The sequence below is a fragment of the Dromiciops gliroides genome, chromosome 3 (assembly GCF_019393635.1).
Source record: "Dromiciops gliroides isolate mDroGli1 chromosome 3, mDroGli1.pri, whole genome shotgun sequence".
NCBI lineage: Eukaryota > Metazoa > Chordata > Mammalia > Microbiotheria > Microbiotheriidae > Dromiciops > Dromiciops gliroides.
The window spans coordinates 636,427,027-636,440,763 of record NC_057863.1 but is presented as its reverse complement, the minus strand read 5'-3'; the positions used below and the strand labels follow the sequence as shown (position 1 = coordinate 636,440,763).

At 41.5% G+C, this 13,737-nt stretch overlaps 1 protein-coding gene across 2 annotated transcripts in view; it reads right to left on the bottom strand.

Moving 5' to 3' along the window:
- Positions 1-9,970: 9,970 nt before the first annotated feature.
- MMEL1 (membrane metalloendopeptidase like 1) overlaps positions 9,971-13,737 on the bottom strand; it is a 56,420-nt gene continuing 52,653 nt past the window's right edge. For both annotated transcript variants that reach the window (XM_043990654.1, XM_043990655.1), the window contains one exon: positions 9,971-10,630. In XM_043990654.1, coding sequence (XP_043846589.1) covers positions 10,531-10,630 — 100 coding nt within the window. In that variant the 3' untranslated portion in view covers positions 9,971-10,530. The remainder of the gene's footprint in view (positions 10,631-13,737) is intronic.

The following is a 13,737-nucleotide window of genomic DNA, read 5'->3' as shown; positions in this document are numbered from 1 at the left end:
CTTAACACTTACTAGCTGTGTGACCCTGGGCAAGTCACTTAACCCTAATTGCCTCACTAAAAAAAAAAAAAAAAGTAGGAACCTGAGAAGACTAATTTGTAGGAGAGAGAAGGGGCATGGATGCAGATAGGATATAAGTTTAATCGTGATTAATTCACACTTAATGTAGCACTTTAAAGGTTCCCAGAGAGCTTTACACACTTTTGTCTTAGTCTTACCATAATTCTATGAAGGAAATGCTATTATTATACCCATTTTATAGGTAGGGAAACCAAGTCTAGAAAGTAAACCTAGTAAATATGTGAGTCCAGACTCAAATTCAGGTCTTCTTCCTTACTCCATCCTCTCTACCCCTCACCAAGTGATATTGCAGGATTGTATCCCAGGAGCCTAATCAGAACCTGAGGCCATGGAGATGGTACCAGGAGGGTGAAAGCCCTGCCTAATGACCCTACAGGAGTATTATTGCCTCATCTAGCCTGATTGCTTATCAAAGGTGCTCCACCTAAAACAGCAACAAATGTTTATATCGAGGGAAGTGGGTAAAGGAGGGCTGAGGAACAGTAAAAATAAAACAAGGTAAAGTACTCAGTCCAGAGTCTGGCACAAACAAGACATATAATAAGTACTTGTTTCCTTCTTTCTTTTATTTTATGCATTGAAATCATGGTTCTGCAAGGACTCAGAGACCTCATTGAATTACCAAAGGCAACCATGCCCACCCCTCCCCCAATTCAGTTAAGAACCCCAAATTTCTAATCTTCCCCCTTTACTTTGAGGTAAGAAAGCTTTTCTTCAGAGAGGTAAGGAAAAGTCAACAAGCATTTATTAAGCACTTACTGCAGGGGGCAGGCAGGTAGGTGGTGCAGAGGATAGAGTACTACTCCAAGACCTGACTTCAGATACAGCCTCAGACACTTACTAGTTATGTTACCTTGGGCAAGCCACTTCACCCTGTTTGGCTCCATTTCCTTATCTGTAAAATGAGCGGTAGAAGGAAATGGCAAACTATTCTAGGATCTTTACAAACAAAACCCCAAATGGGTTCATGAAGAGTCAGACACAGTGAAACAACTAAACAACAAAAAAAAAGAAGGGGTTTGAGAGAAGTGGTTATTTTCTATTATATTTATAATTAATTATTAAATTAGGATTAAGGTTTTTCCCTTTGATTTCCTCATTCAGGGACCAGCCCCTGTAGATCAGGATATCCTTGATAGTTGAGATTGCCCAAATCCTGTAAGTGTATGCTCCTGCCTCTCTCCTGCCTCCACCCAAGTAGTAGACCTTTCTTTTGTGTACAGGGGAAACAGAATCTGATCTAGGTGAATTTCAACCCTAAATCATTAAGCCCATGTACTTGCACCCTTCCATTGCAGTTTAGGGGAACCCAGTTCACAAAGGAGAAAACCAACCAGAGTGCTCTGGGTGGAGATGGATTCCTTTGTCTAGATAGCTGGAGGCAGCTGAGTCTCCTGATTAAGCCAAGTCCTCAGCAGAAAGATCTGAAGGCTTGTAGCCAACAACCACGTTTTTAACATCTAGCCCCTCATTAATTTTCCACCAGTCAGAGTTGATTTTCCCTGGTTGGGGGCACCCCCTTTTCCAAAGTATTTCATCATTTAGGGATCTCCATGGTTTTATCTTTGGTTACAGAGAGGAACCACTGATGATCAATTTGTTATTTGCTAGCCTAATTAATAAATTGATTATCAATTACCCAGAAATTCTGTTTCTCAAGCTTTTCATTCCTCTCAGGTTGGACTCGTTAGCCTCAGAGATCCCTTACTCCTCTTCATGGGTGATTTCTAACTGCTATAGTCTCTCCCTCTCACACACAGTATCTGACTCTCCTAGCATATATTTCTAATTTTCTGCACCACCTCTAGTCTCAACCTCCCCCCCCCCCCATCCACTGCTAAATTCAAGAGGAAAGAATCTGGACTTTAGATTCCTTTTGTATCCAGTCTAGGGGCATGGAAAGGGTGGGAAGGAACAGGGGAGGAAGGATTGAGGCAAGCGGGCACCAAGTATCAGGGAATTAGGAAGAGGGGAATGCAAAAGAAATGCTGGGTAAGGGTATGGGGAAGAGGGAATGGGAAGATTGTCAAAATGGAAATTAAGGAGAACAGGGAGAGGTCCTCCAAGTGACAGCTTCTTCCTCCGAATCATCCTCCCTGACTTCTTAGGTGGAGGCTACAGAAGTCCTTCCTCCTTTTTTTGGTGGTGGTGGTGGGGTGTTGGGGTTGGGATCGGAGGGCAGTCAGTCCCTGTCCAGCTGCCCCCAGACCCAGATACATATCAAAAAGCAGTCATGTTTCCCATCTCTGTGCATATCAGTCTCACCAAGTTCCCAGCTCCGGAGAAGATAGATCTGGTTTGGTTTTTTTTGTTCTTGTTGTTGGTTTTTTTGTTTTGTTTTGTTTTTGTTTTGTTTTTGGTGGGGCAATGAGGGTTAAATGACTTGCCCAGGGTCACAAAGCCAGTAAGTATCAAGTGTCTGAGGCCAGATTTGAACTCAGGTCCTCCTGAATCCAGGGCTGGTGCTTTATCCACTGCACCACCTAGCTGCCCATATGGTTTGTTCTTTGACCAAAACCTTTGAAGAGATCGGAAGTGAAAAAAAAAACAACCCAACAACTATTAGTTAGCAATGCAAATATGTGGGCAGGCAAAAGGGAGTCCTCAAAAATGAAAAAACAATCTCAACCCAAGATAAGGCTACAATTGGTAAATGTCCAAAAAAATTAGAATGAGTTTGTAAAGGAGGAAGCAAGCTGTTGATACTTAGAAACCTGAAAATATGCCCAACATTTTCAGCCCAGGGCAAAGATGGAATTATGGACAGCTAGGTGGGATATTCAATGGAGCACTGGCCCAGGAGTCAGGAGTACCTCAATTCAAACCTGTCCTCAAACACTTACTAGCTCTGTGACCCTGGGCAAGTCATTTGACCCTGTTTGCCTCAGTTTTTTCATCTTTAACATGAGCTGGAGAAGGAAATGGCAAACCACTCCAGTATCTCTGACAAGAAAACCCCAAATGAGCTCAAGGAGAGTCAGATACCACTGAAAATGACTGAACAACAACAACAAAAGTATGCCAGGCATTGAGACTAGGGCTGGAGATAGAAAGAAAGGCAAAAGAGGCCCCTGCTCTCAAAGGGCTCACACTCTAATGGGGTCTGGTGGGGAGCAACTAAGGTGAATTGCCCAAGGGCCTGCAGAGAAGAAGACACAGAGATAGACATTTCAATCTGGGCCCTCTGCCTGCCAGACAACTCCTCTCCCTGCTGCCTGGTTCCATTTCTGAAAAAGGACAAGGCCCAGGAAGCATCACTGCTTGCCTCTTTGTTCCATCTAGTTGACATGCAAAGGGCAGACCCTTTGGGGAAGCCCAGACCATGCCCAGCAGAGGTAGGTCCAACAAGCTGGGGCTGGAACCAGAGTCATCCCCTCTTCCTCCCTCCAGGACCTACCACAATCCAAAGGGAACAGCCACCAAAGGGGGCTTTCCTTAGGGGGTGATAGTCTACAGGGATGGTAGCATCACAGTGCTAGAATTACAAGGGACCTCTGAGATAACCTAGTGAAGCGATCCAATTTTAAAGATGAGTGCAATGGGGCACAGAGAGGATAAGTGACTGATCCACTGTCACACAGATAGTAAGGGCTAGAAGGGGACTATGAACCCAGGGGCTGCTTGCCTTCAAAGCCAGGTCTCTGATTATTGTGTTACCTTCATCAGTCCAGAGATCAGCAGAGCCTGAGGTTTGCTTCTTGGTACCACTATAAGAAGGAAAAGGTGTCCACTTCTATATTACCCCCCTAAACACTGTAACGATTGGAATGACGCCACCTGCTGGAGACTTACTGTAGAAGAGTTCCACCCATGAAGCGAAGGTCTTTGAGGGCAAGACCAGGAGTCTCTTCTTTGGCGTCAGGAAGTGATGCGGGCTAGTGGGAGGAGGAAGGAAGAGACTGGCGCTCGGTCTCACTCTCTTTCCTTTGGACTCTGGTGGAGAGCGGAGCTAGAAATGTGCTCTCCCTTTAATAGATAGAAATCTAGGCCTTTCTCTCTCTCTTTACCAAATTCTTATTCTCGTTAATAAATGCTTAAAAGTCTAACTCTTGCTAAAGCTTATAATTTATTGGCGACCACTCATTAGATATTTTAGACAGTTTAGCTAGAATTTTAGCCCTTAACAACACATTGCAAAAACAAAGAAATAAAAGAAAATTCCATTTCTCAGTTTACATTTTTTTCTAAGTAAACAAAGTGTCTCCAGTATACAAGTACATATCTGGCTCTATTATTTAAGTTTTCACTGACCTTTCTCTTAGAATATACATTTTTTCAGATACCACTCAGGGGCCTCCCAAACTAGACAGGGCCTAGCACTACAGCATAGCCTAATAAAAGTGATGGAGAGAAAGAGTGGAAGCTGACCGGGGTTCCAAGGGCCCAGGGGACCAGAATCTAGCTTGTAAAGCAGAGAACATAGACAAGAGGTGCTCTCCTTGTGAGTCAAATTATCTGTTTAATGCAATATGTAATTTTCATATTTTCAAATATAGAATATATATTATTGACCACATTCATTTTTATATCATCTTCATTTCCCATTATATTTCTCTCTCTCTTTTTCCCTCCCTCCCTCAGAGTCCAGAAAGATGATAATTCATATCCTGGCTCTGATGCTTCCTCTCTCTATAGCTCTGGGAATATCCCTTCCCTCTCTGGCCTTCAGTTTCATCATCTAGAAATGGGGGTGGGGGTGGGGCTGGACTTCTGGCCCCTGATGTCCCTTCTGCCTCATCCTCTCAGAGTCAGTCTCTTTACCTGTAAAATGGGGATAATGAGGCTGTGCTAGGGCTCAGCCAAACTGATATGAGTAAAGTGCTTTGTGGACTTGAAGGTGTGTTATACATGTCTAGGCATGGGTGGGGAATTCCCAGTGCCCAAACTTCCTTCACCAGTGCAAACTTGTCACTCTAACTGAGAAGTAAAGCTACTGAGAGTTTGTGGGACTTGTTTAGGGTCACACAGTCAGAACCCTGGTCTTCTCAACTCTAAGGCTGACACTGTCCTGTTATCCATTACTTTTGTCATTTGAGGTAAATGGTGATTCAGACCCAGATTCATCTTCCAGACACATACAAATCATAGCCACAGATTGAAGCATCCCAGAACTATCCCCCAAATCACCCTGGGGAGCCAGGGGTGAAGAGTCCTGGGGAAAGGGGATGGAGGAAGTGGGAGCAGAGGGGCAAGGCTAGGCTGTCATGTAATAAAGCATCGATTATCACATTAAATATGGCACAACCTGGAATGGCTTCATGAGTAGCAGATTGTGGCTCTCCTTATGCACATTATTAAATGGATCTTATTGGATATTTGGTGCAGGATGTTACAGAAAGATTTATTAGGTCTTCAGAAACGATATCATTTTGTGTTCTGTGAGCCCACCACAGCCTAGTGGGACATGGGAAGGGTGGGAAGAACAAGCCCCCTATTAGGGGAAGCTGGACTTGTCAAATAGGGAAAAATATTGATGAGAAATACAGCTCCCCCTGGTGGCTGTCCCTGAGAGTTTCCAATGTGGTGCCAAACTAGAATGTGGTTGTTTTGGGGGAAGGGTAGGCTAATTCTCTGTCACCATGGAACCATGAGGATGACAGCGCAGGCTATCAGAAATCTCCCTCTTTGCCTTGCTATGACGAGACTTTAGAGGTTTTCATTACCACAAATGACCATACCTGAACTCATTTGACCATTGTGGAAAGGGGGGAGGGGCTTGGAGTACCTTGAGCTCTGGGAGAGGCAGTGACATAACCGGTGTACGACCTCTAGTTCTTTGCCCCAAGGTACTCCATTTAATGGGTCCTTTATCAATGCAAAAGAAGCACACTTTAAAATAGGTCATCAAGAATAGTTAAAATAGGAACCTATCAGATGGTGAACTAGATTGAATGCCCTTATCCTGCTAGGCTTTCTCCTCTTACCTCAGGTGTGAAAATTCCTTGTTACCACTTGGTTTAAATAAAGATAGGGTACCACTAGCCACCTACAAGCTTTCCTGGGGCAGGGTATCGAGGCATCTGTACCATTACTGCATGTCCTCCCTGCCCTAGAACAGTCATCCGCAGAACCTGGACTTCAGAGGGGATGCCGTACCAACCTAGGGGAGCTAATCCATTCCTTTTTGATCCCTTCCCTGGGACTCAGTTGTCCTAATGGGTGAGTGTGTCCACACTCACCCAACCCTGCTGTCTCCAGCAGATCCCATTTGGGGTTGTCTTGACAAAGGACACAGGAAACAGGACCCACCCAGGCATCCTGCCTTCTAGTCCTACTCTCGAATATACCCTCCCTCTGCACTACACAAACTTTCCATTTCTTGCCCAACACTTCCTGCTCTTTTCCTGGAACTCATGTATGAATCAGCTACCCTATGGTTCCACTTATCATCACGGTAACTCCAGAACAAACTTCTCCTGCATGGCCATAATTCCCTATATGTGTAGTCTATACTGTTAGAATATAAATTATTGGGGGTTCCAAGCCAAGATGGCCGAGTGAGGAAGAAACCCACTGCAGTTCTCCCAGATTTCCCCTCTAAACTGACATAAAACTGCCTCTGAACTCACTGAGGAACAGGGAAACAATTTATCAACCTGGCAGGAAAGGTCTGTCTTACCCGGGTGGGAAGGAAGTGAGGTCTAGGAACAACAGCAACAGAATCAGGAGCCTACAACAGACCTCTGAGCCTGCTGAACAGTAGTGAAGCCCCACCCAAGCAGGTCAGCAACAGATTCCCACCCCTGTGACCTCCCAGCAGAGAGACTATTTCCAGAGCAAAACCAGCCCGAGATATTCAGCAGATTGCAACAAAATTACTATTCAAGGGCCTGTTAACAGAGTAACAGGTTATCATAACAACCCAGCAGCAGGTTGCCACCACAGGGCCTGAAGATCAAAGGGATCACTCCTTCAGGGCCTGGTTGATACAAAATCAGTAAAAAAAAACAATGAAAAACAACAATTAAAGAAAAGTTTGACTACTGACTGCTACTTCCATAAAAGGAAATCTCAAGACACAAATATAGATTACAGGTGAACCTTCAAAGAGAAGTACAAATTGGTCTCAGGCCCAAAATAAATTCCTGGAAGAGCTTAAAAAGGACTTGGAAAATCGAATTAGAGAAGTTGAGGAAAGATTGGAAGTGATGCAGCAGAATCATGAAAAAGAAATACAAAATAATAATATAAAAATACAAAAAATTACCGAGGAAAATAATTCCTTAAGGAACAGATTTGGCCAAATGGAAAAGGAATTACAAAAAGTAACTGAGGAAAATAATTCTTTATAAATTAAAATTGAACAAATGGAAACTAGCAACTCTATAAGACACCAAGATACAGTAAAACAAAATCAGAAAAGCAAAAAAAAAAATAGAAGAAAATGTAAAATTTCTCACTGAAAAAACAACTGACTTAGAGAATATGAAATAGAAGAAGTTAAAGCATTTTTTTAATTAAAAGGCCAGAGTTGAATAGGAAATCTGACTTCCAAATACAAGGTTCAAGTGAACCATAAGTATGAGGTAAAAAAAGAAACAAGAAATAAAAACTGTAAGAAATTTAATAAGGTTACACTATTTCTAGTTCTGCATGATAAAATAATATTTGTAATTCTCAATAACTTTATTGTAAAAGTAATTTTTAATGCAATTAGGAGTATATATAAAGAACTTGTGGTCATAAGGTAATATTTAAGATATGATAATATTTGTAAGTCTAAAAAATGTAATATAAGAATGATTAGAAAGAGTATATGTAGACAGAGGGTGTGATCACAAGGTGACATTGATGATATAACACCATAGAATATAAAATAAAAGGCTAAAAAGAAATTGCATGGAAGAAGTGGGAAGGGAAAAACTGAATGGGGTGAACATTCACATATACACAAAGAGGCATAAAAAAATCCAAACAAACAAATAATCATAATGGAGGGGAAGATAGGAGACATGGGCAAAGATTAAACCTTACTCCCGTCAAAGTTGGCACAAAAAAGGAGCAACAAATACACTCAGCTTTCTATAGAAATCTATCTTACCCTATAGGGAAGTTCAGATAGGGACGGTGATAATGGAGGGGGATGGGGGGGACTGGTATGGGGAGGGGATATATGGGGAAGGTGATGATCATAGGGAAGGCAGTTGTGGGAAAAGAAAGGGTGGGGGTCAGAATGAGAAGGATGAACAGATGAAAAATAGCACAGAGAGATATAGACAGTCATCATAACTATAAATGTGAACATGTTTGAGGTAGAGTGATACACGTTGGGTGAACATAGAGAGTTAGAGCAAGATCTATTATACTTTGGCTGGAACAAGGAAAGCAGGGGTAGCAATTATGATTTCAGATAGAACAGAGGGAAAAATAGATCTAGTTGGGGGAGATGGGGAGGGAAACTATTTTGCTCAGGGGTACCATGGACAATGAAGTCATATTAGTACTTAACATGTATACCCCAAGTGGTATAGCATCTGGGTTTTTGAAGAAGTTGAATGAGTTGAAAAATTTCTAGGACTAGATAGATTCACAAGTGAATTTTTACCAAACTTTTAAAGAACAATTAATCCCAATACTATATAAATTATTTGTTTTTGTTTGTTTGGTTGGTTGGTTTTGGTGAGGCAATTGGGGTTAAGTGACTTGCCCAGGGTCACACAGCTAGTAAATGTCAAGTGTCTGAGGCTGGATTTGAACTCGGGTCCTCCTGAATCCAGGGCTGGTGCTCTATCCACTGCGCCACCTAGCTGCCACTATATAAATTATTTGAAAAAATAAGAGCTTCAAAAAAGCTTGGAAAGACATATATGAAATGATGTATTGGGAAGTGAGCAGAACCAAGAGAATACTCTACACAGAGACAGCAATATTGTTTGATGAACTATCAATGACTTCACTATTATCAGCAATGCAATGATCCAAGTCAATCCCAAAGGAATCTTGATGAAACATACTATCCACCTCTAGGGAAAGAACTAATCTTGATGGAACAGATTGGGGCATGCTAATTTTCACATTTTTTCATTAAATGACAAATATGATGATGTTTGTTATGATCATGTATGCATAACCCTTATCAGATTATTAACTGCCTCAGGGAGGAGGGAAGGGGAGGGGGCAAGGGAGGGATAGAGATTGGAAGAGAAAGATATAAATAAAAAATGTTTAATCTGAAAAGGTGTGGGGGGGTATGCTGTGAAGGGTACAGGAGTATATATGTATTTATACACACATATGTTGTGCATTTATGAGTTATTTAGGTATTATTTATATAGTAATTATATTTTTTAAAATTGTCATATAAATTGATATGTATTTGTTATTTATAAAACAATTTAAGGAATTAAAATACTAAGTTATCTTTATTAGAACATATCTGGGTATGTCTAAATGTAATAATGTAGAAAATTTACATTATATATGTCATATATGTGTCTGTATATATATCTATGTTTGCTATATGTATAAAATATAATTATATATCACAAATGATTTTTTTTAAATAGGCAAAAAAGAATATAAGTTATTTGAGGGGAAAGACTGTATCTCACTCTAGGTTTTGTTTCCTAAGGATTAATGCTTTTTGAATAGTAGGTGACTATAAATACCTTTTCTACACTTAATTCATTTATTATTCATATTCTTTCCTTCCCCCTTTCCCCCTTACTCCCTCCTTTCCTTCCTTCCTTCCTTCCTTCCTTCCTTCCTTCCTTCCTTCCTTCCTTCCTTCCTTCCTTCCTTCCTTCCTTCCTTCCTTCCTTCCTTCCTTCCTTCCTTCCTTCCTTCCTCTTTCCTTCCTATTCCCTTCCAAAAGGAAAATTACTCCCCAACTTAATTTAAACCTCCAGGACACAAATAACAACCCTTCATAGGGCAAAGTGGGCTTCAGATAGGTTTATTTTGCATGAGTCTGAAACACTCAGACATTTAACATACACCAGGTGCTTAGGAAAGTAGACACAGAATTACAAATTTCTACACCAAAAAGTGAACCCATTGGGCTAGCCAGAAAGAGGTAACATGGTAGCAGCTACAATGTGTGGTTGGATTACATTTAATGAAACATCTTAAGTGTGTAATCATCCATTCAGGCTCTGGATCTCTTGTATTGAGGGACCCGGCTGAAAAATATGAATGTATTTTTTTTAAAGAACTAGGTGGTTTAATAACAGTCGAGATGTCATTTGAAACAGTCATTTCCCCTCCCAGAAGAAGCTCCCAAGTCTCAGGCTGACTAGTAGTCAAGAACCACTGGTATCTCCATTCCTATATCTGTCTCTGGGTGGAGACAATAGCTGGGGCAGGCATTGCCCTGGACTGGGACAGAAGGGGAGAAAGCACTGGGCATGTGGCCAGCTCAAAGCTGGGGCCCAGCTGTCAAAGCCCACTTCGTAGACCACTTGGGACTAACTGTGGAATTGAAGCACAGGATTTGGGCTCCGTCTTCAGCTACCATACTCTGCATTTCTCCTCGGGGTGCATGACTGTCCCGTTGTGGCAATGGAAGGCTTCAGAGAAGGCTTCAAAGTTTTGCAAGGACCCCATAACCCTAAGGAACACAAGTGGGAGGAGGGATGAAAACAAAGTTACAGACTTCTGCTAGCTCAATGGACAGCTATATGGTGCAGTGGATAGAGCCCTGGACTTGGAGACAGGAAGACTTGAGGTCCCATCCAACCTCAGACACCAACTAGCTGTGTGACCCTGGGCAAGTCACTTAACCCTGTTTGCCTCAGTTTCCTCATCTGTAAAATGAAGGAAATTACAAACCACTTTAGTATCTTTGCCAAGAAAACCCCATATGGGGTTATGAAGAGATGGACACAAATGTACAACAAACTGCTAGCTCAGGTAAGCAACCATGACAGGGGCAATGACAACTCTAGCATTTTAAGAATGTGACTTAAGCACCAGCCCTGGAGTCAGGAGGACCGGAGTTCAAATCTGGCCTCAGACACTTGACACTTACCAGCTGTGTGACCTTGGACAAGTCACTTAACCCTCATTGCCCTACAAAGCAAACAAACAAACAAAAAAAGAATGTGACTTAGGAAAGAAGTCTGCATTGGGAGACAGGAGGACATGGGGTATGGCGATATCAGCAGCCAGTTATCAGAGTGGAGTTAGGAAGACCTGAATTTGAATCCTGCCTCAGACACTGGCTGTATGGCCCTGGGCAAGTTACTTCTCACCTTCAGTTTTCCCATTTGTAAATTGGGAATAATAACAGCACCTACCTCACAATGCTACTGTGAGGACCAAATAATATTAAGAGCTGGCATTATCTTACTTGATCCTCACAACGATCTTGTGACATACGTGCTATTATCCTCATTTTGTAGATGAGAAAACTGAGACATATGTAGATATCATACATTTATGATGTGTAATGTATAACATAAGTATAATGCAACATGAAAACAATGTATTCATATAATCACATTATATTATTATATTATTACATTATATACATTATATAATATATAATTATTATATAATTATATTATTACATGTAATATATTATAGCACAATAATATATGCTATATACAAGTTATAAAATAAATATATTATAATCATATATGCTCATTATTATAATACATGCATGTCTATTATATGAACATGCCATTTATTAATTATTATTTGTTGTTCTGTGATATCTGACTTTCCATGACCCCATTTAGGGTTCTCTTGGCAAAGATACTGGAGTGGTCTGCCATTTCCTTCTCTGGCTTATTTTACAGATGAGAAAAGTGAGGTAAACAGAGTAAAGTGACTTGCCCAAGGTCACACAGCTAAGAAGATCTAAGTCTGAGGCTAGATTTGAACTCAGGTCCTCCTCATTCCAGGCCCAGCACTTTAACTACTGTACCACCTAGTTGCCCTAATATTATATATTATGTTATATCATATGATAAAACCAAATCATGCCATATTACATATCATAATATATAATTTTATATAATATATAATACAATATATTAAATATGGCTAGATAAATGTTACTTCTTATTATTATAACAGAAAGAATGGTGACAGTATGACCCAGTAGGTAGAGAGCTAGATGCCAGGAAGACTGTATTCAAGTACTTCCCTTGATATACACTAACTTGTAACTTCTCAGTTCTCTGGGCAAGGTTGTAAGACTGAAATTGTAGAACTGGTAGAGGGAATTTCCTCCCTGGGAGTTCCTGTTGCCAGGTCCAGGTCCTTCCCCAATTATCATTATTATTGTTAGTCCCTGTGTCAGCTCTGCCACTACCCAATGCCCACCCTTTGTATGCCTTGAAGCTTCCATATGTAAAGGAGGTTGCTTCATAGATTTTTTTTTTTTGGTGAGGCAATGAGGGTTAAGTGACTTGCCCAGGGTCACACAGCTAGTAAGTGTCAAGTGTCTGAGTCCAGATTTGAACTCAGGTCCTCCTGAATCTAGGGCTGGGGCTTTACCCACTGAACCACCTAGCTGCCCCCAACTTCATAGACTTCTAAGCTCCCTTCTATGCCACCTACCAAACAGGGTTGACATAATTAGATGGTGCCACATGCAGGGAATCTAAAGGTGTGTCTTGGCCCTGACAGTTTTCTGCTGGCTCTGCAGTGACACTGAAGCTCCCTCTTCTATCCCTGCTTTGCCTTAGGTGCATCCCAGAAGGGTCACCATCACAAGTAACATAGTTTACTCTCTTAGCTAACCTCACCCAGCTGAGCTTGAGGCCTGGGTCCTACCCATTTTATGTGGGGAGGGCAAGGTTTAGAGCAGCCCTCCTTCACCTTTTGGGCATCATGGGCCCCTTTGGCAATTGGGAGAAGGCTGGGGAACCTTGTTCAGAAACATGTTTTTAAATACACAAAAATATAAAGGATTCCAAAGAACTGAAAGGTCAGTGAAAATAAAGATGTGATTTTCTTACGGAAACAATGAATATGAACTTGGACAGACTTTGAGAGGTAGTGGAGGATAGAAGGGGCTGGGGTGCTATAGTCCATGGCATCACTAAGAGTCAGACACCACTGAATAACGCCACCACAGTTTTCCTCATTCAGAGTCATGGACCCCCTAAGATTTATTCATGGATCCCTTGGAGGTCTATGGACTCCGGATAAATAACCCCTGGTCTAGAGCTTGGGGCCTGACTATAGTGGGGGGTTCCTTGGGAATGGTTAGGACAAGGGCAGGTCAATTTTCTATAGGGGAAAATATACTCCCGTAGATGTAGACAATTCTCCTTCCTTTCCCACTAAACCAAGACCATGATCCTGAATCTAGGGTCATAAGATTCATGGGGTCAGGGGGAGGCGATGAGTTGAGGGATGGTGTGGTATTCTGAATGTGTGCCAACAGTATACAGGGCAAGGCCAATGGAGAGCTGGTGCCCCCTGATGAGTGGAGTGGTAACTAGAAAGTTTTCTGCTCAGGGTATACATACCCCAAACTTCACCAGGGGATGGCAGCCTCATCATAGAGTGGCTTCCTCTTTTAATTATTCTCATTAGTCTATTACTAAGTCCTACTGTATTTAAATTGTATTTACTACTAAATACAGTCCTACTGTATTTAGGATCCGAGAGAATTGTTATTAGTCTCTAAAATAAATGCACTTTAGGGGGCAGCTAGGTGGTATAGTAGATAAAGTATCAGCTCTGGATTCAGAAGGACCT